We start from the raw sequence: 23,833 nt of genomic DNA, 5'->3' as shown, positions 1-23,833 counted from the left end.
CGGGTGTCCGAGCTGTGTGCTAGCATTTTAAACAGACTGCTCGGTACCTTCAGCTTGTCAACACCTCTTACAAAAACAAGTAATATGGAAGTCAATCTCTCTTCCACTTTGAGCCATGAGAGATTGACATGCATGTCATTAATGTTAGCTCTCTGTGTACTTTTAAGGGCTAGCCGTGCTGCCCTGTTCTGAGCCAACTGCAATTTTCCCAAGTCCCTCTTTGTGGCACCTGACYACACGACTGAACAGTGCGACAAAACTAGGGCCTGCAGGACCTGCCTTGTTGATAGTGTTGTTAAGAAGGCAGAGCAKCACTTTATTATGGACAGACTTCTCCCCATCTTAGCTACTGTTGAATCAATATGTTTTGACCATGACAGTTTACACTCCAGGGTTACTTSAAGCAGTTTAGCCACCKCAACGTGCTCAATTTCCACATTATTCATTATGAGATGTAGTTGATTTGTCCCAAATGATTTGTCCCAAATAAAAATATTTTAGTTTTGGAAATATTTAGGACTAACTTATTCCTTGCTACCCATTCTGAAACCAACTGCAGCTCTTTGTTAAGTGTTGCAGTCATTTCAGTTGCTGTAGTAGCTGGCGTGTATAGTGTTGAGTCATCCGCATACATAGACACACTGGCCTTACTCAAAGCCAGCGGCATGTCGTTAGTAAAGATTGAAAAAAGCAAGGGGCCTAAACAACTACCCTGGGGAATTCCTGCTTTTACCTGAATTATGTTTGCGAGGCTTCCATTAAAGAACACCCTCTGTGTTCTGTTAGACAAGAAACTCTTTATCCCCATTATAGCAGGGTTTAAAAATATATATTTGAACCTTCATTCAATTAGGCAAGTCAGTCAAGAACAAATTCTTATTTACAATGACGGCCTACACCAGCMAAACCCGGACGACACTGGGCAAATTGTGCACCACCCTATGGGACTCCCAATCACGGCCGTATGTGATACAGCCTCGATTCAAACCCTTGACTGTAGTGACACCTCTTGCACTGAGATGCAGTGCCTTAGACTGCTGTGCCACTYAAATAGCCGACCAATCAGCCTGTTACCAACCCTTAGTAAACTTCTGGAAAAAACTGTGTTTGACCAGATACAATGCTATTTCCCAGTAAACAAATTGACAACAGACTTTCAGCACGCATGTAGGGAAGGACACTCAACAAGCACGGCACTTACACAAATRACTGATGATTGGCTGAGAGAAATTTATGAAAAAATGATTGTGGGGGCTGTCTTGTTAGACTTCAGTGCAGCTTTTGACATGATCTATCATAATCTACTGCTGGAAAACGTACGTGTTATGGCTTTACACCCAAGTGGTGCAGTGGTCTGAGACACTGCATCTCAGTGCAAGAGGCATTACTGTAGTACCTGGTTCCATTCCAAGCTGCATCACATCCGGCTGTGATTGGGAGTCCCATAGGGCGGCGCACAATTGGCCCAGCATCGTCCGGGTTTGGCCGGGGTAGGCTGTCATTGTAATTAAGAATTTGTTCTTAACTGACTTGCCTCGTTAAAAAAAGGGGGCTTAACTATTCTTGGGTAGTGGAATTACTTTAGCTTCCCTCCAGGCCTGAGGGCACACACTTTCTAGTAGGCTTAAATTGATGTGGCAATATCGTCTGCTATTATCCTCAGTAATTTTCTATCCAGATTGTCAGCCCCCAGTGGCTTGTCATTGTTGATAGACAACAATAATTTTGTCACCTCTTCCACACTGACTTTACGGAATTCAAAAGTATTTCATAATCTGGTCAGATATGCTTGGATGTGTAGTGTCAGCGTTTGTTGCTGGCATGTCATCCCTAAGTTTTTTTTKATCTTGCCAATGAAAAAGTAATTAATAACCTCTTAAGGATCGGACCCTTTTTTTCAATTTTCGCCTTAAACGACATACCCAAATCTAACTGCCTGTATCTCAGGACCTGAAGCAAGCATGTATGCATATTCTTAATACCATTTGAAAGGAAACACTTTGAAGTTTGTGGAAATTTGAAATTAATGTAGGAGAATATAACACATTAGATCTGGTAAAAGATCATTTAAAAAAAAATGTGTTTAAAAAAAAWATATTTGAATCATGTTTGAAATGCAAGAGAAAGGCCACAATGTATTATTCCAGTTTAGGGACAATTTAGATTTTGTCCACTAGATGGCAGCAGTGTATGTGCAAAGTTTAATACTGATCCAATGAACCATCGCATTTCTGTTCAAAATGTTGTATCAAGTCTGCCCAAATGTGCCGAATTGGTTTATTAATAAATGTTCAAGTTAATAACTGTGCATTCTCCTCAAACAATAGCATGGTATTATTTCACTGTAATAGCTACAGTAAATTGGACAGCGCAGTTAGATTAACAAGAATGTAAGCTTTCTGCCCATATCAGATATGTCTATATTGAAGATCCTGATTAGTTGATTATTGGAGTCAGGTGTGTTAGCTGGGGCTGGGGCAAAAGTGTGACACCAATCAGGCCCCTTAGGACTGGAGTTGCCCAGGCCTGGTKTAGAGGTTAAAGTAGTTGGCAATATCAGTGGGTTTTGTGATAAATGAGCCATCTGATTCAATGAATGATGGAGCCGAGTTGGCTTGTTCCCCCAAAATGTAATTTAAGGTGCTCCAAAGCTTTTTACGACAATTCTTTATATCATTTATCTTTGTTTCATAGTATAGTTTATTTTTATTTAGCTTATTCACATGATTTCTTAATTTGCAGCACGTTTGCCAATCAGTTGGGCTGCCAGACTTATTTGCCATACTCATCCTCTCAACCATACAATTTTTCAATTCCTCATCAATCCAAGGGGATTTAACAGTTTTTACAGTAATTTTCTTAATGGGTGCGTGCTTATTAGTAACTGGAATAAGCAATTTCATAGCTCAGATAAATAGCTTCTCCGCTGCCGTTGGCGGTTTGAAGGGGATTGATAGTTTTAGTGCGGCAGTGACCGCATGGCGAGGCCTCTCGAGGAATATAGCGGCTGAGGCCGGATGACAAAAACAGAGGGGAAGTTGGAAAATGTCTGAAAATGTTGCKCAGATGACGGTTTGATTCATGTGCTAGATGTCGTAAAACCGTTTCCTTGACACAAGGACTAGCGAGACGTGCTTGTTTTTTKTTTTTTTACGAGTCTCTCATCCAGACCAGGCAGAAATAGATTGACGTGCACATATGGGCTCTGCTAGCAATGAATCTATTACCGGTTAGGATATATAAGTAGCGGAGGTTGTGTGTTAGCTCCCAGAGTAAGCTTAGTGACCTAACACAGTCTAGCAGAGAATCTATTACCATTTAGGATAAATATGTAGCAGAGATGGTTCTCTGAAGTACACTTGCGTGATGGGTAAAGACTTAAGTGTTACCTCCCCGAGCAAGGATTTAGCTTAGTGGGCTAACACTGTCTTCTGTTGGGTAGACAACCTGTTTTTTAAACCTGCTAGTATACTCTAGGATACTGGACCCTCTTGCTGCTCAACTCTCAACTTGCTAGGTGGTTAAAAAGGTAACCGTGACACAGTTGGTCACATGATCAACATGTTGCATCACATGGTTCTACCATTCCTTAATCATCATGTTGTGTCATTTCTGAGTGGGTGGGCAAAATGTACCTTTGGAAGGGGCAATGGCCAGCCCAGCACCATCCCCTAGAATCTGCCTTGTTCCTCTGTGAGACACTGAAAAAAGCTTGAGTGTCAGGAAAAAATACATCTTCATCTCCTGTCATCCACTTCAACCTGACACTTCAGACTGTTAAAGTTTTGCCCTATTATCTTTTAAAGTCAGAAACTCCCCTGTAATGGGCTTGCTGCCTTGTAGTGGCCTGAAAACACTGTCTGTCTGGACATTACGTAAGCTGTCATTATTTGTAGTTTCTTGCTTCAGGGCTTAGTTACATCATGGTGAACTTTGCTGTGCGACGTTGATGTTATTTCTGGCAGCCCTGTGTTACGTACCTGAATGGAGAATAGCTGGCTTAGCACCCTGGCGAACTAACTGGCGAAGAGGAAAAACAGGGAAAACAGGAACAAAAATGTTTTCTCCCGTAACGGCCCAGACCGTAAAATAATCCATGAAATTTAAGCAGCACTTTGTTGATGAGTTTCCCATTCTCTCCCCGAAGATGCATGTGGATATCGGAAAGAGTGAATCGAGGGGAAACTTGCAGAGCGTGGCAGAAAATACCCCAAGACACAGAGTTGCATCAGAGTAGGGATAGCCTACGTGCAATAAGTATGTTGCAGATGCTGCTACTCAAAGATRAGCAAAACTCTATGGTATTTTGCACCAATGCACAACATGGTCTGTTTTGGGTTTTGCTCGYCTTTCTCCATCAGGAGAAATGTGTAATGGCCTAATATTGATTTGTTTTGGTTGAGGTACTGTCGAGTTGAGGAACGTTGGCTAGCATGATCTTTGGATCTTCTTTTTCACATAAATGAAAGCCTTATTTTGCTGGTGTCCACTAGTGTAGCTTCTCAGTTTGCATATCATATGATTTCACTCTTCTATCCTCTTAGGAATGTGTGTCCTCAACTGCTTTGCGATTTTGCTCTTCATATTTTCCCACACTAGAGAAATTGCGGGGGAGATTCCAGCAATTTCCCCACATGCTTGTGAAGAGCATGCGATCATAGGCTCGGTTGTTTGCTATTTTTCTAAATGTTCCCTTACAGTATATTAGTGAATGCAGACTATTATTTTATTAAATGMCCCACGTCCCCCGTTCCTTCTCTCACCCATCCTGCTTAACTGCTAGTCCTCTCCGCCCATCCTCCCCAAACTCCCTCCCCCTTAGTGTGGTGGCTTTGCAGATGTGGCACATCTGGCTCCAGGAGTGACTCATTATTATTCGTTCTGATGTTCCACTCCTCTCCCTCTCTCTCTCCTGCTGCCATGGCAACTGATGAATGTTTGGCAGGAAGCCCTAGTYGAGGGATCCAGGGATGAATAAGAGCCTAGCGATGGGTGTTTGTGTGTGTGTGTATGTGTGTGATAGAGAGAGTGGGAGGAATGGAAAAAGAGAGAGAGAGTGATGGTATAGAGAAAAAAGGGAGGGAGGGAGAAGGGAGTAAGCTCTCAGTAGTTTGGCTTCGATCCAGGGCAACCATAATGCCTGGCTGAAATGAGGCCCTTGGCAGAACACCAGRTCTCAGAGAACAAAGATGTGTGCTTCTAACGCCGGCGACAGGACCCCGCTTGGCAGCCTCTGCGTTTTCCCAGCAGCCTTTGCCTTGGCAGCCCGCCACCTTTTCCCTCCAGGCCTGCAAAGAGGATTAGGGTGGAGTGAGGGAGGGAGCGAGGGAGAGAGAGCGAGCGAGCAAGAGAGGRGAAAAAGAAAGCCTTGTTTTTCTCTTGTCTCCTCACTTTGCCCCTGTGACATCACCGCCTCTCCTCCGTTTCCAGATGCACACCGTCCAAAAGTGTTTTTCCCCTCTCTCTCCAAACGCGCCATTTTATTTGAGTTGGCCTTCCATTTTATAAACAGTGTCGTCAGTCGCTATATTGAGGGTAAGCCTGAGCGCCCAAAATGGCATCTTTCTCTGTAGTCTGACTAACTGCACTTGTAAGGACTAGAGGACTAGATCTGCACCAAATGCCTATGCAGTTTCCAAGCGTTGACTTGAATGCAAACCCTGCTTTGTGAAAGTGATGCTTAAACATCACACCCCTTCCGTAACAATAAAGTGCTCGTGCTGTGACATTGTCAGGATATTGCATCACTCCATACTGCAACACTGCATCAAAGATCAAAGCACTGAAGTCAATGCCGCTTCTCGAGACTGTCGCCGCTTTAAGAAAGCTGCAAAGTCAATGCTGCAGCACCCAATGTATTGTTCTTTTTTCAATCAGCATTTGTTACCTCTGCTTATTGATCTGCCAGAGAAGCATTGTGGACAATCAATAGGGTAGTACATTTTCCTTCKGCGCCGTCCAAGAAGCTATCTCTTTAAGTGGCATATGCCTCAGCCGTTCGAACCATAACAGGCTGTCASGGTCAGAGAGTGGATTCATTGCAGCAAAGCAGGAAGTGATTTGGCGATTTAGTGCATGCACACTCAGCGAGCTGTGGGCAGTTGTCTGAAGCGTAGACCACACTATTTATTCACGTCCGTGTGCACACTGTAACCTAGCTTTAAGTGCTATTTCGGGGAGCAGTGAAGAGGGCTTTAAATGTGGGATATGTTTTCTATGTAAGGCAAGGGCTTAGATTGTGTCAAGCTCGGATGATTAAGACGAGAGAGAAAAAAACACGTCTGTAAACAGGAAATGGTTCATTACTTAGAATATCCTGATAGGAGTGATCTCCATAGTAACCCTTTCCTTCCTGCACTGACAATAAAAACATGGATGTATTATGATGAGGATTTGTTGTTTCTTCCATTGCKCCACATTTAAAGTCAAATGTTGATGACGATAAACTAAAGTGTGATTTCAGGGAATCGGGAATAAGTCATCTTTTGTACATCTTTTTTTAAATAWTTTTTTTTCGGATGAGTTTACACAGCATGTTGCTTTTGTGTCTGTCAGAACCAACTGTGACTAAGCAAAATAGCCAATAGTGCTAGGTCAGTGCTCCAAGCTTAGTAACAACACAATGTCATCGACCCCACTCTAAAATAAGTCCATTAGTCCATTAGGTCTATAACTAGCTAATGGTTTTCAGTTAATAACGTAGGAATAGGGCCATGTGGCAACAACCTCAGCCCACAAGATGAATTCCCCTAAATGGGAGGTTAGGCGCCACTGTAAGCCTACACTTTCTTGGCAACTACCGAAGACGTCCTCTGACAAAAATACTACAAATTTKATTTAGAATGCATGTCAATTAAATGCACACATTAAATCAAATACCTCGGAAAGGAAATTCCCTTTGGTACTATAAAGCTAATCATTTATAAGCATTGGGAGCCAAACAGCTATTTATCTGGAACTCTGTCAGTTGCTTCCCGACAGAGGCAAAAGTAAAAGGCAATTTGTTTTCTTTTTGCTCTCGAAAGCTACATGCAGCAGCATGCGCTCATAACTTCAAAGTACGTGTGCTGTGTACAGTAATGCTTAATTCACGAAAAGTACTGTTTAAAAATTGAAAGGCTTAAACACATCAAAGAGAAGCCACTACAAAGGCATTTGTTCAATTATTAAACGACTTCCATGCTGTTAATTTGCCTCAGTCACATACTGGAAGGCTTGCGCATACAACCACCTAGTTACTGAGTCTGTCTACTGACAGATTACAGAGGAACAAAAGTCCATTGACTGAGTCATAAGGGGGGTTTGCCGAACCGTAAACATTCCTGGTCAAGGGCAAATTGATAAGATTCATTATTTTTTGAATCAAACATATCCTCCCTCCCTAACTTTGGCAAGCAAATGCATGGAGTCATGTGGTTCAGTTATCGTCTTTATTTGTTTTTGCCATCATTGGATACTTTTGCGAATGGCCAGGAGTCCATCTGAAAAAAGCTGGACACAGTGCTACAGTGTGACCTCAATGTCACCTTCTCCAGTCTGCTTTTCCTGGGTTTCTTTCCCATCGAGCAGACTTCCTCCCATGTGAAACGGCTAAGCTGAATAAACTGACTCCTTGACCCTCTTCCTCGCCATGAGGCCATGTCTGCAAATATCACATCTGACTAACTCCAACCAACTGGGAAACTTTTCAAGGGGCCGAGAGTTATGCAGGCAAGGAATGGCTGACTTGAAAGAACTGACACTTGACTTTAAGCCAACAGGTATAATGCATTTATAACGTGGTCATAATGCACGGTAGGACTTGTCATATGACACTCTTATTCATGGGTTGCACGTTTCATCACAATATTGATTTGAACGTTAGATTTAGGATTGATGCCCAGCTGAGTATTCTACTCAATGCAGTCTCATTGAATGCTGATGAAGATTTCATCTAAAGTACAACACTGTGGCTTGGAAACCCGATGACATTTCAAAAGGAGGCAAAGACTTCGTAGGACAAGCTTTTGTCATCATTGTGACGTTGGCAGATTTACTTTAGATACTGTATAACTTTGGCTAACTCAGACAGAGGAGAGCACCGACATTTTAGCCAGCTAATGTTAGCATTGCTATCTATTTCTAACGAACAAGTCAACTTGACGACATCATAATGATGGCAAAGTTGTTTTCTACTAATTATTTGTCTACTTTAGCAATGTCATCGTATTTCCAAGCCACTATAGTGTAACATTGACGGAACAGTCATTAGCCCCCATTCAGAAAGACATCACTAACCATTAGTCAGACATTAATATGCTGCGGCATCTGTAAAACGTTGATAAGAATGGCAACGATGCAAGTGACGGATGTGCAACCGATGAATAATGTCTCAGTATCATATGTCATAATGATCCTGAGATGTTGCCAAAAACAACACATAAAAAAGACATAAGGTAAGATATTAGTTAATAATCAAATATTAGAAGGGTAGCTTTAAGTTACCCTAATTTCTCTTTAACCACTCTTGCCACTCTCTTCCTCGAACCATTAAGAAGAAAGATTAAAAGTAACAATAGCAGGCTCATGTCAAGACACTGTGGCAACCTCTGATTGCGTGACATGTAGTCCTCTGTGTTTGTGTGTGAGCCGCTGTTCAAGCTGCCACCAAGTCGGTCGCTCCTACCAGGTGGTGAATCGCATCTCTGCATGTCTGGCAGACATATCAGTGTGGATGACGGATCACCACCTCAAGCTGAACCTCGGCAAGATGGAGCTGCTCTTCCTCCCGGGGAAGGACTGCCCGTTCCATGATCTCGCCATCACGGTTGACAACTCCATTGTGTCCTCCTCCCAGAGTGCTAAGAACCTTGGCGTGATCCTGGACAACACCCTGTCGTTCTCAACTAACATCAAGGCGGTGACCCGTTCCTGTAGGTTCATGCTCTACAACATTCGCAGAGTACGACCCTGCCTCACGCAGGAAGCGGCGCAGGTCCTAATCCAGGCACTTGTCATCTCCCGTCTGGATTACTGCAACTCGCTGTTGGCTGGGCTCCCTGCCTGTGCCATTAAACCCCTACAACTCATCCAGAACGCCGCAGCCCGTCTGGTGTTCAACTTTCCCAAGTTCTCTCACGTCACCCCGCTCCTCCGCTCTCTCCACTGGCTTCCAGTTGAAGCTCGCATCCGCTACAAGACCATGGTGCTTGCCTACGGAGCTGTGAGGGGAACGGCACCTCCGTACCTTCAGGCTCTGATCAGGCCCTACACCCAAACAAGGGCACTGCGTTCATCCACCTCTGGCCTGCTCGCCTCCCTACCTCTGAGGAAGTACAGTTCCCGCTCAGCCCAGTCAAAACTGTTCGCTGCTCTGGCACCCCAATGGTGGAACAAACTCCCTCACGACGCCAGGTCAGCGGAGTCAATCACCACCTTCCGGAGACACCTGAAACCCCACCTCTTTAAGGAATACCTAGGATAGGATAAAGTAATCCTTCTAACCCCCCCCCCTTAAAAGAGTTAGATGCACTATTGTAAAGTGGTTGTTCCACTGGATATCATAAGGTGAATGCACCAATTTGTAAGTCGCTCTGGATAAGAGCGTCTGCTAAATGACTTAAATGTAAATGTAAATGTAAAAGTCGGAGCACCTGGGGACGCTGAGCGATACCAGCGTGCCACATAAGCCACCAGAGTGCCCTGACCCCCCTCCTTCATCCCCCCCTCCCTCCCCATCCCATCAGCAGATCAGCAGGTCTTAAGGTCTTCCAACCTTCGTGACAAGCCACAATTGATGCTCAAGTGGATTGTTATGCATGTGTGTGTGTGTGTGTGCATGCGTCTGTTGCTTTGTGTTTGTGTCTGTGATTGACTTTGTGTATGTGTGTGTAAACTGTAATCGCACCGCATAAGGGGGATTGTTTTTTCTTCACGCCGGCCCAGCTCAAGACAAGGCCACCAGCGTAAGAGATGTTCCAACTCTAATTAACCAGCTTACTAAAGAGTCTTAATTGAAACGTGGGTTACCTGGCTGCTCTGTAGATGTCTTGGCATGGTAGTGGGGAAATGTCTAAGCTGAATGGCAGCCATGATGACGAAACACAATATTGTGTTAGCTTGAGTATGTATTTTGTTAGAGTCTAGATACACACACACACACGTGCGCATGTGCACACTCGCATTGTGTGTGTGTGTGCTCCATTATTAAATACATACTCAAACGTACAAATCACAATGCAAACTTCACCACATCCAACCTATCTGACCTCCAAGTACATTCTTATTTTGGGTCAAAACTTTTCCTTTCTATTTTAATAACTACAGTATCTCTCCCAGGCTTCGCTTGGGATTTGCTTATACACCGTTCACATGGGCACATTGTCCTGGATGCAAATAGCCCACACTGCTATTACTGCTCAGTGCTCATTTGCCTCTTCTGCCTCAGGCTGCAGAGAAATAGGACACATTGTTCACTGGTGCACCTACAGTAGCCTACGTGTCCCCCTCGTGTCTCTCTCTCTCTTTCTCTCTCTCTCCACACAGCTGACTGGGCGAGCGAGACAGGGCATGTCACAGTGTTGCAGCCAAGAGAGAAGGACGAGACAAGATGGGCCACGGCTACATCAAGTCAGCTGTCTGGTCGATGCAGATCCACACCGACGTGATACAGTCATGACTGTGTTGCTACTGTTAATGCTGAGTCATTGTCAGTGGTTCACTGCTCTCCTGTTGGCCAGTCATCATTCCACAACTAGTTTGTTTACATTCAGGGGCATCATGCACCCCAAAAATCTGAGATGGCATAAAGTACATGAGGATGGCTAGGGTACGGTCCGGAGAAGGGCTATCCGTAAATTTGATAATTTCGCATTTTTCAAACACCTGAAACAGCTTTCCCCTGCAATCTATAGCCATAATCATTATGCTTAATTTGATGTCCAAATGTGTCTATTTTTCTGCATATCGAAGCATACCTCTTGAGCTGTTAGTATCCTTCTTTTTTAAAGAAACTAAATATTCGTCTCTGCATCTCTGCTAAAATCTGGGTAAAACATTTTAAGGAATGTGAGTATTATTCAACATTTAGTTATTGCTTGCTTATCAAACATACAAGCAGTTATGCCAGCTAAGATAGTTAGACAAGATAGCTACTGTTAAATTGATTGATAGCCTGGAGATTGGGAACCTATTTGGGATAGCTCAGTGGTGTAAAGTACTTAAGTAAAAATACTTTAAAGTAATACTTAAGTCGTTTTTTGGGGTATCTATAAATATTTATATTTTTGACAACTTTTACTTCTACTTCACTACATTCCTAAAGAAAATAATGTACTTTTTACTCCATTCATATTCCCTGACATTCAAAAGTACACATTACATTTTGAATGCTTAAAATGGTCCAATTCACACACTTATCAAGAGAACATCCCTGGTCATCTCTACTGCCTCTGATCTACTTCATTTGTAAATTATGTCTGAGTGTTGGAGTGTGCCCCTGGCTTTCCATACATTTTAAAAACAAGAAATTGGTGCCGTCTCATTTGCTTTATATAAGGAATTTGAAATGATTTATACTTTTACTTTTGATACTTAAGTATATTTTAGCAATAACATTTACTTTTGATACTTAAGTATATTTAAAAACAAATACTTTTAAACTTTTACCCAAGTAATATTTTACTGGATGACTACCACTTTTACTTGAGTCATTTTCTATTAAAGTATCTTTACTTTTACTCAAGTATGACAATTGGGTACTTTTTCCACCACTGGGATAGCTAAAGCCAACTTCATAAAATTGCTAAGTGGCTAGTAGTATTACAGAGTAGAGGGGGCACCACGGGTCCCGGAGTCCCCAAAATTCTGGGGTCTGTAGTTTTTCCTGATCTGGTAACCCACCTAACCAGCTAAAATTCTGGACCTTATATGGTATGATTAATCTGTTGTAAAATGATTTAATATGGGCTATGATGGGACCAGTGTTTTTCTAATCAGGTGACATGTTTTAGTTTTTTATCCTGGGAAAAATGTCTGGCCGTGTTCATATTAATTATATTTTCAAGGGAAGGGAAAGGGTATATTTAGTCAGTTGCACAGTGGGGTTTCCTATACACAGAGAAAGTAACATGATTGGACAATAAAACTCACAGGGCTGAGCTTACTTTATGCAGGTATGCATCATGTAGTTACATTTACATTTAAGTCATTTAGCAGACGCTCTTATCCAGAGCGACTTACAAATTGGTGCATTCACCTTATGATATCCAGTGGAACAACCACTTTACAATAGTGCATCTAACTCTTTTAAGGGGGGGGGGGGTTAGAAGGATTACTTTATCCTATCCTAGGTATTCCTTAAAGAGGTGGGGTTTCAGGTGTCTCCGGAAGGTGGTGATTGACTCCGCTGACCTGGCGTCGTGAGGGAGTTTGTTCCACCATTGGGGTGCCAGAGCAGCGAACAGTTTTGACTGGGCTGAGCGGGAACTGTACTTCCTCAGAGGTAGGGAGGCGAGCAGGCCAGAGGTGGATGAACGCAGTGCCCTTGTTTGGGTGTAGGGCCTGATCAGAGCCTGAAGGTACGGAGGTGCCGTTCCCCTCACAGCTCCGTAGGCAAGCACCATGGTCTTGTAGCGGATGCGAGCTTCAACTGGAAGCCAGTGGAGAGAGCGGAGGAGCGGGGTGACGTGAGAGAACTTGGGAAAGTTGAACACCAGACGGGCTGCGGCGTTCTGGATGAGTTGTAGGGGTTTAATGGCACAGGCAGGGAGCCCAGCCAACAGCGAGTTGCAGTAATCCAGACGGGAGATGACAAGTGCCTGGATTAGGACCTGCGCCGCTTCCTGCGTGAGGCAGGGTCGTACTCTGCGAATGTTGTAGAGCATGAACCTACAGGAACGGGTCACCGCCTTGATGTTAGTTCTGTCATATGCAACTGTAGGCCTAATTAAAAATGTACTCACAGTCTCTGTCAGCTTTTGTGTTTATTGATTAATTCCAGTTAATCATTTTGGATTGAAAAAGTCTAGGTAGCCTAGACCGCTGCACCACTCAGGAGCCCACTATACAATGAATAGCTGCCATTTTCCATGTCTAGCCTATTAGAAACAAATAGGTGTAGCCAAAAATGAAACTATTCATCACATTTAGTCGACTGTCTATTTAACAAAGGGCATGCTTTCTTTCAGAAACCATTTCCTTTGGTATTTGGCTTTAGCTTGCTGTGACTCGCTCGTCCTACCCCGCATGTCTGTGATCTTTGGCAGCGAGCCAGGATGGGTAGTTTGTTTTTCCACGGATGGGCGAGTTAAGAAGCGAGTACGTGACTAAAAACCACTTCCTGTTTGGAACGTCATCATAAAGTAGGCTACATGCTTGAAAACAAAAAACTGCTTTGTATCCGCAGGTCTCATAGGCGGTATTGCCTCACACTCTACAATTTTGTGGCTAACCCTAACAAAGAGAGAAAGTAAATTACGGAAAACTCCTCGGTCGGTTGGCAATAAAGACATCGTTTTTTGCCAAATCTTACAGTGAGCTATATAGGCTACAAACACAGTTCATGCAATAGCAACACGAGAGTAGGCCTAAGGCTATTTTGTTGACCTTCCTCGCAGTCTAACAAGACCAGACCGGAGTGACATTTAGGCTATGTGGAATTATTATCAAAGTAAATGAACTATCCACACGAATAGCCTCTAGACTTAAGAATTGAAGGAGCTGTAATTGAAAAAAGTGCAAACGATGTCTCGGTTTGTGACTTTGATCTGGGGGTTTCCGTGTTCGCCAGTCAGACAGGCTGTGAGTTGTCGAGTTTACTGAATCACGAGGCGTTGATTGGTGTGAGTTAGTCATGCTGAACTTCATCCAATATTTGGACGATGAGGAAATTCACAGTCGCTCTTTGTGATAACGATGAAGAACATCGCTATCACACGGTGGTTAGGCGCTATATTCTCAAATGTCGAATTGCAACAGTGTTGCAGGCACGCGCCACGTCATAGTATGACTGCAACAAGGTATCAATTACCTCGTTATGTGATACATTGTTGCTTAGAATAAGGGGCGTGTGTAGCAAGCGATTGACAAAGTAGCCCAAACACAGTTAATCACGAATATTTCTAAAATGATAAACATTTCGACGTTAGTTTTCATCATGCAACTATTATAATCTATTTTTATGTCTAAACAAGTCGAGAGTGCAAAGCTGAACTCGTAAACTATGGATTGGAAAGAGGCTATCCCATTTTAAAAGGACGAAGGAAGGGGGGTAAAATCTGCCATAGTAACACAGCGTCGAATTGTATGGTTGGGTGAAAGCTATCTGTCTCGTGACGTTGTGCTGGCAGTGTGACTGGAATGAGGATTTACTAAATAGGGCTCTAGTGCCAGCCCCGGAGAGCATGCATAGGCTAACTAAAGGCGCAAGATAGGTGACGCCACTTGTTGAGTTGCATGCAAAGGCATTATATATTCGTGAGACAATTTAGGAGCCGCAATAATTGTTGCTTTGAAATCTTTGGATGTTGATTCTCAGTAATCAGAAGCCTATCATCAACATCTGATACAATTTACGTTGACATTAAATAACTACTTTTAGCAGCAGGGCTCAACTGCATCTAACCAGTTTCTCTTTAGGGCTTGCTGGCAGTTTAACTCCTTGCACAAGTGGTAAGGCCTACGGATAGAGAGAGGAAAAAAAGGGTGAGCATGCGCTGGAGGGGCTGTCGAAGAATCAAGTAAATAGAATTGGAGCTGCTGGAGGCACTAGTGGTGTGTCGTCGGTGACGTCACCGCCCTACATTGAGTTCGAGCTGTGAGTTGTAGTGCGAGATAGATAGAGGCGCGCCGTAGTAAAGTACACAACTGCAATGAACTTCTCAGTGTAACTTGGCTGTTTTAAGGCTGCTTGGCTAGAGGGAAAATACAAAATTATTCGCGATTCCTTTTTTCTACAGAATAAAACGAATCCCAGGGAGATTTGGAGAATTTGGTATCCACTTTTCACGAAAACTATGTCGTCCGCGGCTGTAGCTGCTTCGAGGAGGCAGTCATGCTATTTGTGTGACTTGCCCCGCATGCCATGGGCGATGATCTGGGATTTTACCGAACCCGTTTGCAGGGGATGTGTCAACTACGAGGGAGCCGACCGGATTGAGTTTGTAATTGAGACTGCCCGACAGCTGAAGAGGGCTCATGGATTCCAGGACGGGAGATCTCCGGGGCCAGGCAAACCTCAGCACTCAGGGAAGGAAATTCAGTCCCACAACCATTCAGCTGGAGACCCCGGCTCGCGTCCGCCTCAGCCTCTGGATCGCTATCCCCTCTCTGACCGACCGCCAAGGTTGGGACCGGAGTACCAACCGGGGAGGCAAGTTAACGGCATCCCTGTGCCAAATGGATTTCCAAAACCTGACGACCCACCGGAGCTGAACCGCCAGAGCCCCAACCCTCGCAGGACTAGCACGGTTCCTCCCAATCTGGTGCCTTTAGTAAACGGAAACATGGGTCCAGTACACACACTCAATGGTCGGCCCGCTCAAATGGGTATGCCGGGCGCGTTGAATGTTCCTGGTCAAGGCGACCACGGCAAGCGCGGGGAGGATATGAAAGACAAGCATAGACCGGATAGCATGTCGGACATGTCTGAGAGCCACAAGCGGGCAGAGGAGTGGATGGGCAAGGGCAAAACAGTGAGGGATTTGATGGCTCTCCACACATTCGACAGCAGGTTCAAGAAAGACCATGCGGCGATGCAGCGCGTCATGGGATATGAGACAAGTGCAACTTCTTCAAAACCAGGTAGGATTGTATTTTTTTTTTCACACAGGAATGCGTTCATTTGGAAGACTAAAACAGTAACTGGCAGTGTTCTTAGTCAGCTACTTTGCCACTGTGTTGACGTGGGTTTTCTGTTGAATGGTTGTTTATGCATGTTTACATTTCCTCTAGTCAGATCCCCAGCAGGCTACCGACTAGACAACTTGTTTTTCCTCTGCACGTTTTGTTTTACATATGAAATAACATAAAACTTTGAGAGGAATGTTTCATTTCATTTACAGTGCATGCACATTTGCTGCTGCTGTGGTGGTTGGAATGTTTGTTAACCCTTAACTCCTCTCTCTACCCCCCCACCCCTCCTCCTTCTTCTCCAACAGACCGAGGGAAGCACCCGCGGAGCATGAAGAGGAAAGCCTCCCCCGAGCCCGACGGCGAGGGCTCCGCCCCCAAGATGAATGGCGGCGAGGGCCAGCCTTGGTTGCCGTCGCCCTCAGAGGTCCTCAAGATGCCGCCGGCATCCCTGCCAGGCTTCTCTGCCGCTCCACCCTCCACCATCTCCCCCCACAGTCGCTCCACCCCACCGGAGGCGGCCACGGCACAGAACGGCCAGTCGCCCATGGCAGCACTCATCCTCGCCGCTGACAATGCCGGCAACACTGGCTCGCCCAAGGACGCCAACCAGGTGCACTCCACCACGGCAGCGGGCCGGCGCAACAGCGGGAGCCCACTGTCCCCGTCCTCTGCAGGCCAGCGGCGGCTGACCCAGAGGGAGGTGGTGGCCACGGCCCACTCGCAGGGCATGGACCCTCACGGGGCACCGCCGCAGAGCATTCCAGACTCGTCGGTGCCGGGCAGCGTGCCACTGTGCTGCACCCTGTGCCACGAGAGACTGGAGGACACACACTTTGTCCAGTGCCCGTCAGTGCCCTCGCACAAGTTCTGCTTCCCCTGCTCCCGGGAGAGTATCAAACAGCAGGGGGCCACGGGAGAGGTGTACTGCCCCAGCGGGGAGAAATGCCCACTGGTGGGCTCCAACGTACCATGGGCCTTCATGCAGGGCGAAATAGCCACCATCTTGGCAGGGGACGTGAAAGTAAAAAAGGAGAGAGACCCTTGATTTTACCCGCGTTTTTTTTTTTTAACTACCACAACAACAAACAAAAACCAACATGTACACCATTACAACTGAATATAAATCCTCGTACCATGCATACCATCCAAAAGAAACTGATGGACGTGTACATATTGGACACAAGGGAAGTTGTATGCTTCGTAAACATGGCTGTATAATTTTTTTTTGATTATTTTGTTTTTGTTTTTCAATACATTGTGTTTCTATATATTTTTTTGAAGATAAAGGTATGTACTCATCATAACAGACTACTTTCCTCCTCCCCCTCTTTTTTTCGATGTCCTATCGATGTACTTTTTTTTAGTTCTGGTGGCAGTCCCTGTTAAACATAGAATGTGACTAACTAATATGACTCTACGAGCACTTGGCAAACTGAATTGCTTCTAGCTGTACTTGTATGCACTTGTTTAAAAAAAAAAAAACTTGCCAAATACAATTTCTGACCTTGTAATAATAACTAGTGTCTGGTTTGCTTATTTCCCTGCAATTAGTAATGAGTGAAGCCATAGGGAGAGAGAGTCATGTCCCGATTATGAATCACTCATGGGCAGTGATGCAATACCTTTGACAAGAACAAAATGGGACCCAGGGAGGATTGGGGGGGGGGGGGGGGTGAGAGCAAAGCGAGGGAGTAGGGAGGGAGGAAAAGAAGTGAGGGGAGATTTTCTATACAGCAGTAAACATACAGTTGAATATATGCCAGCATAAAAAATTCCTCAGATGGTTTTAATACTCGTGATTTACTTTGCTTACAGCAGTAATGAGGCTATTGTACATTTAATGACCACTAAGTTAGTCAAATCTACCGCGTGTCTCCTATGCTGGTAAAAACAAAAGTATTCTTAGTATGTCATACTATATGTACAGTTAACCCAAAAGGACTTAAATGTTAATTTAATCAGTTCATTAAGCTAAAGCTAAACATCACTGTTTATTAAGCTAAACATCACTGTTTATTGGGGATGTTGATTTTAGAGTGATTCTGCACAATTGAAACAGCCGTGCATTATCTCTTGGTAAGTCAGCCTAAATGGAGGGAGTTGTTTCGTTTCATGTTCATAGGTAGTTAGGCTAGCGATGGAGCTAGAATGTACGGAAGTCATGTTGATCAATAAGATCTACACAATATTCAGTTAAATCTCTTTCAGATCTATTCTCTTGTCACTTCGCCCCCAGGGCCATTGCCTTTGACACATTGCATCCACGCCCTAATACAAAACAAAACATAGTAAGGATGTGAAGTCATGAATGATTACGTCATGTGACTACTTGTGAGCTCAGTACATGTGAGCTTTGATTGGAGGTATTGGCTTTTTCCCACAACTCAACGCTGCATGCTTGTCAAGAAGTATGCATGTGATCCAGAGTAATAGTTTGACTACATTCGTTGAGGCTACTGTAGAAGCAAACATGTAGTGTGCACTGTGTGTGAGAGGGATTCTTCCATTCGAAACGGGTTAACCAGCTTTGGAGATAATCTCTTATTCATCTGCAAGCCACAGCCAATGTTGACTGCATACATATTTCATTCGGTGATAACCTAGATATCTCCCTAGTAACCCAACAGCATAAACAACAAACAATGCATTATTTTGTAGATGATGATTTTTGTTCATTTCCCCTCTGGATCAATTGTTTATTGGCAACTATCTGAAAATGAATATATAATCATCCCCTCTATAGGCTACAGTGCACACATGAACAAAACACACATGGGCGTTTGACATGGTTCGCCATCAGAACCCCATTGAGTCAATGGCTGCATTGTAGTCCTCCAGAATATCATCCTCCACAAAAGAGGGCATAAAAGAGGTGCTTGGTCATGTGCACGCCTCAGTGGAATTCCTGAGTCACCGTCCGCCCCCCCCCCCTGTCCCCCTCTCGTCTCTGCTGCTGCCTGCTCGGGACCTCCGGTGCAATAACACGCCTTCCACTGTTCAAGGTTGATCACACGGTGACGAGATGAATGGGAGGCTTGTGTTTTTCTGCGCCTGAGCCTCGCCTTGCATTCACCCACCATTCAGGGGAGTGGCCAAATCCAGACTTAACCCTTTACTGACCCAGTTTGATGACAACACGGTCCAAGGTTGGTATAGAGAGCAATAGTAATTCTGTCCTTTTATAGGCACTAACTCTGCCATGGTTTGTTGGACAAAGCCATTAGGGAAATGAATGGCATTTTTGTAGTGTTTTTGGATAAACGCCAAAAATAAGGTCTGTGGTAAACACAGGTTTAGTAGATCTTGTACGTTTTGTTCTATGAGATGATCTTAATCAGCTAACTTCACTTTGTAATTTTTGAACCATTTATATTATACATTTTCTTTCATAAAGGTCAAGTTAAATGACTGATATCTCATTGAACAAAATGTATAAGATCTCTTAAGCCTGTGTTAACCTCAGCCCTTTTATTTTCTGCGTATATCCTAAAACCATATTCTTTCTCCATAGGGATGGCTGAATGAACCACAGGTAAACTAATTTCTGGGTTTTATAGACTACATGCTAGCAAGCTCTATTTTGGAAGGAAATGGGCCTAGATATAGCCCTACATGGCCCCACGTTGCAGCTCTACTTTCAATTAATGTCATTTTTAAGAGACTTAGCAAATTCAACATAARTCAAACATTAGCCCACTGTGGTTTTTGTAGAATAACATTGTATTGGTCAGTAAACGGAAACCCTTCATTCACCGATAATGAGTAGGCTTACATTCCAAAACATTATTTGCACTTAGTTTGTACATTCTCGCTTTCCCCCCAATGTTGTGGCGAGCACTTTAGGCTTATGTAATAAAATTATGACTGACACCCAATGTGCACTGTAGCTATTTCACAGTAGACCTACACAGACTTGGCCGCAGCCGATTTGTCAGGTTCCATTTTGTGCGGATCAACGTTGGTTCGTTTGATGTCTAGGGAGGGGAGCAGATGGTGTGTACCTGACCCGGGCTTTCTGTTACATTGGTGCCAGCTCATCTGCAACGCTGGCTGGCGCTCAGCTCTGCTTCGAATTCCAGCCGAGCCAGCTCATTCCTTTTCGTCTGCCACCGAAACTCGACACCCGAGGGCGAAAAAGCAGCCAGTCGTCCGAGATGAATAGGTTTGCTCAAATTACGGGGCACACTCAGAAAGAATTTAAGGCTTTTCCCCCCTCTCTCGCTCCCTTTGTTTGCTCAGCTGCCCCCCCCCCAATCAGCCTTCTCTACTCTTCCTGACTCCAAAATACATGATGGTTCCTGTGAAGGAAACAGTAGATGAAGTTGGAAGNCCGTAGTAAAGTACACAACTGCAATGAACTTCTCAATGTAACTTGGCTGTTTTAAGGCTGTTTGGCTAGAGGGAAAATACACAATTATTTGCGATTCATTTTTTTTCTACAGAATAAAACGAATCCCAGGGAGGTTTGGAGAATTTGGTATCCACTTTTTCGAAAACTATGTCGTCCGCGGCTGTAGCTGCTTCGAGGAGGCAGTCGTGTTATTTGTGTGATTTGCCCCGCATGCCATGGGCGATGATCTGGGATTTTACCGAACCTGTTTGCAGGGGATGTGTCAACTACGAGGGAGCCGACCGGATTGAGTTTGTAATTGAGACTGCCCGACAGCTGAAGAGGGCTCATGGCTTCCAGGACGGGAGATCWCCGGGGCCAGGCAAACCTCAGCACTCGGGGAAGGAAATTCAGTCCCACAACCATTCGGCTGGAGACCCCGGCTCGCGTCCGCCTCAGCCTCTGGATCGCTATCCCCTCTCTGACCGACCGCCAAGGTTGGGACCGGAGTACCAACCGGGGAGGCAAGTTAACGGCATCCCTGTGCCAAATGGATTTCCAAAACCTGACGACCCACCGGAGCTGAACCGCCAGAGCCCCAACCCTCGCAGGACTAGCACGGTTCCTCCCAATCTGGTGCCTTTAGTAAACGGAAACATGGGTCCAGTACACACACTCAATGGTCGGCCCGCTCAAATGGGTATGCCGGGCGCGTTGAATGTTCCTGGTCAAGGCGACCACGGCAAGCGCGGGGAGGATATGAAAGACAAGCATAGACCGGATAGCATGTCGGACATGTCTGAGAGCCACAAGCGGGCAGAGGAGTGGATGGGCAAGGGCAAAACAGTGAGGGATTTGATGGCTCTCCACACATTCGACAGCAGGTTCAAGAAAGACCATGCGGCGATGCAGCGCGTCATGGGATATGAGACAAGTGCAACTTCTTCAAAACCAGGTAGGATTGTATTTTTTTTTTCACACAGGAATGCGTTCATTTGGAAGACTAAAACAGTAACTGGCAGTGTTCTTAGTCAGCTACTTTGCCACTGTGTTGACGTGGGTTTTCTGTTGAATGGTTGTTTATGCATGTTTACATTTCCTCTAGTCAGATCCCCAGCAGGCTACCGACTAGACAACTTGTTTTTCCTCTGCACGTTTTGTTTTACATATGAAATAACATAAAACTTTGAGAGGAATGTTTCATTTCATTTACAGTGCATGCACATTTGCTGCTGCTGTGGTGGTTGGAATGTTTGTTAACCCTTAACTCCTCTCTCTACCCCCCCACCCCTCCTCCTTCTTCTCCAACAGACCGAGGGAAGCACCCGCGGAGCATGAAGAGGAAAGCCTCCCCCGAGCCCGACGGCGAGGGCTCCGCCCCCAAGATGAATGGCGGCGAGGGCCAGCCTTGGTTGCCGTCGCCCTCAGAGGTCCTCAAGATGCCGCCGGCATCCCTGCCAGGCTTCTCTGCCGCTCCACCCTCCACCATCTCCCCCCACAGTCGCTCCACCCCACCGGAGGCGGCCACGGCACAGAACGGCCAGTCGCCCATGGCAGCACTCATCCTCGCCGCTGACAATGCCGGCAACACTGGCTCGCCCAAGGACGCCAACCAGGTGCACTCCACCACGGCAGCGGGCCGGCGCAACAGCGGGAGCCCACTGTCCCCGTCCTCTGCAGGCCAGCGGCGGCTGACCCAGAGGGAGGTGGTGGCCACGGCCCACTCGCAGGGCATGGACCCTCACGGGGCACCGCCGCAGAGCATTCCAGACTCGTCGGTGCCGGGCAGCGTGCCACTGTGCTGCACCCTGTGCCACGAGAGACTGGAGGACACACACTTTGTCCAGTGCCCGTCAGTGCCCTCGCACAAGTTCTGCTTCCCCTGCTCCCGGGAGAGTATCAAACAGCAGGGGGCCACGGGAGAGGTGTACTGCCCCAGCGGGGAGAAATGCCCACTGGTGGGCTCCAACGTACCATGGGCCTTCATGCAGGGCGAAATAGCCACCATCTTGGCAGGGGACGTGAAAGTAAAAAAGGAGAGAGACCCTTGATTTTACCCGCGTTTTTTTTTTTTAACTACCACAACAACAAACAAAAACCAACATGTACACCATTACAACTGAATATAAATCCTCGTACCATGCATACCATCCAAAAGAAACTGATGGACGTGTACATATTGGACACAAGGGAAGTTGTATGCTTCGTAAACATGGCTGTATAATTTTTTTTTGATTATTTTGTTTTTGTTTTTCAATACATTGTGTTTCTATATATTTTTTTGAAGATAAAGGTATGTACTCATCATAACAGACTACTTTCCTCCTCCCCCTCTTTTTTTCGATGTCCTATCGATGTACTTTTTTTTAGTTCTGGTGGCAGTCCCTGTTAAACATAGAATGTGACTAACTAATATGACTCTACGAGCACTTGGCAAACTGAATTGCTTCTAGCTGTACTTGTATGCACTTGTTTAAAAAAAAAAAAACTTGCCAAATACAATTTCTGACCTTGTAATAATAACTAGTGTCTGGTTTGCTTATTTCCCTGCAATTAGTAATGAGTGAAGCCATAGGGAGAGAGAGTCATGTCCCGATTATGAATCACTCATGGGCAGTGATGCAATACCTTTGACAAGAACAAAATGGGACCCAGGGAGGATTGGGGGGGGGGGGGGGGTGAGAGCAAAGCGAGGGAGTAGGGAGGGAGGAAAAGAAGTGAGGGGAGATTTTCTATACAGCAGTAAACATACAGTTGAATATATGCCAGCATAAAAAATTCCTCAGATGGTTTTAATACTCGTGATTTACTTTGCTTACAGCAGTAATGAGGCTATTGTACATTTAATGACCACTAAGTTAGTCAAATCTACCGCGTGTCTCCTATGCTGGTAAAAACAAAAGTATTCTTAGTATGTCATACTATATGTACAGTTAACCCAAAAGGACTTAAATGTTAATTTAATCAGTTCATTAAGCTAAAGCTAAACATCACTGTTTATTAAGCTAAACATCACTGTTTATTGGGGATGTTGATTTTAGAGTGATTCTGCACAATTGAAACAGCCGTGCATTATCTCTTGGTAAGTCAGCCTAAATGGAGGGAGTTGTTTCGTTTCATGTTCATAGGTAGTTAGGCTAGCGATGGAGCTAGAATGTACGGAAGTCATGTTGATCAATAAGATCTACACAATATTCAGTTAAATCTCTTTCAGATCTATTCTCTTGTCACTTCGCCCCCAGGGCCATTGCCTTTGACACATTGCATCCACGCCCTAATACAAAACAAAACATAGTAAGGATGTGAAGTCATGAATGATTACGTCATGTGACTACTTGTGAGCTCAGTACATGTGAGCTTTGATTGGAGGTATTGGCTTTTTCCCACAACTCAACGCTGCATGCTTGTCAAGAAGTATGCATGTGATCCAGAGTAATAGTTTGACTACATTCGTTGAGGCTACTGTAGAAGCAAACATGTAGTGTGCACTGTGTGTGAGAGGGATTCTTCCATTCGAAACGGGTTAACCAGCTTTGGAGATAATCTCTTATTCATCTGCAAGCCACAGCCAATGTTGACTGCATACATATTTCATTCGGTGATAACCTAGATATCTCCCTAGTAACCCAACAGCATAAACAACAAACAATGCATTATTTTGTAGATGATGAT

General features: G+C 44.9%; 2 protein-coding genes across 2 annotated transcripts; both read left to right on the top strand.

Moving 5' to 3' along the window:
* Nucleotides 1-14,649: 14,649 nt before the first annotated feature.
* Nucleotides 14,650-17,348, top strand: LOC111960539 (interferon regulatory factor 2-binding protein 2-B). Its single transcript, XM_023982574.2, has 2 exons — nucleotides 14,650-15,780; nucleotides 16,137-17,348. Exons 1-2 carry the CDS (start codon nucleotides 14,994-14,996, stop codon nucleotides 16,874-16,876), a joined length of 1,527 nt encoding a protein of 508 aa, XP_023838342.1. The 5' UTR covers nucleotides 14,650-14,993; the 3' UTR covers nucleotides 16,877-17,348.
* Nucleotides 17,349-20,230: 2,882 nt separating this feature from the next.
* Nucleotides 20,231-22,684, top strand: LOC111960531 (interferon regulatory factor 2-binding protein 2-B-like). Its single transcript, XM_023982564.2, has 2 exons — nucleotides 20,231-21,116; nucleotides 21,473-22,684. The coding sequence occupies exons 1-2, from the start codon at nucleotides 20,330-20,332 to the stop codon at nucleotides 22,210-22,212; spliced, it is 1,527 nt and encodes a 508-aa protein (XP_023838332.1). The 5' UTR covers nucleotides 20,231-20,329; the 3' UTR covers nucleotides 22,213-22,684.
* The last annotated feature ends 1,149 nt before the right edge of the window (nucleotides 22,685-23,833 follow it).

This window comes from Salvelinus sp. IW2-2015, linkage group LG1 (assembly GCF_002910315.2).
Source record: "Salvelinus sp. IW2-2015 linkage group LG1, ASM291031v2, whole genome shotgun sequence".
Lineage (NCBI taxonomy): Eukaryota > Metazoa > Chordata > Actinopteri > Salmoniformes > Salmonidae > Salvelinus > Salvelinus sp. IW2-2015.
Note: the sequence above shows the minus strand (reverse complement) of the source record. Positions and strands in the feature narration are given on the sequence as shown.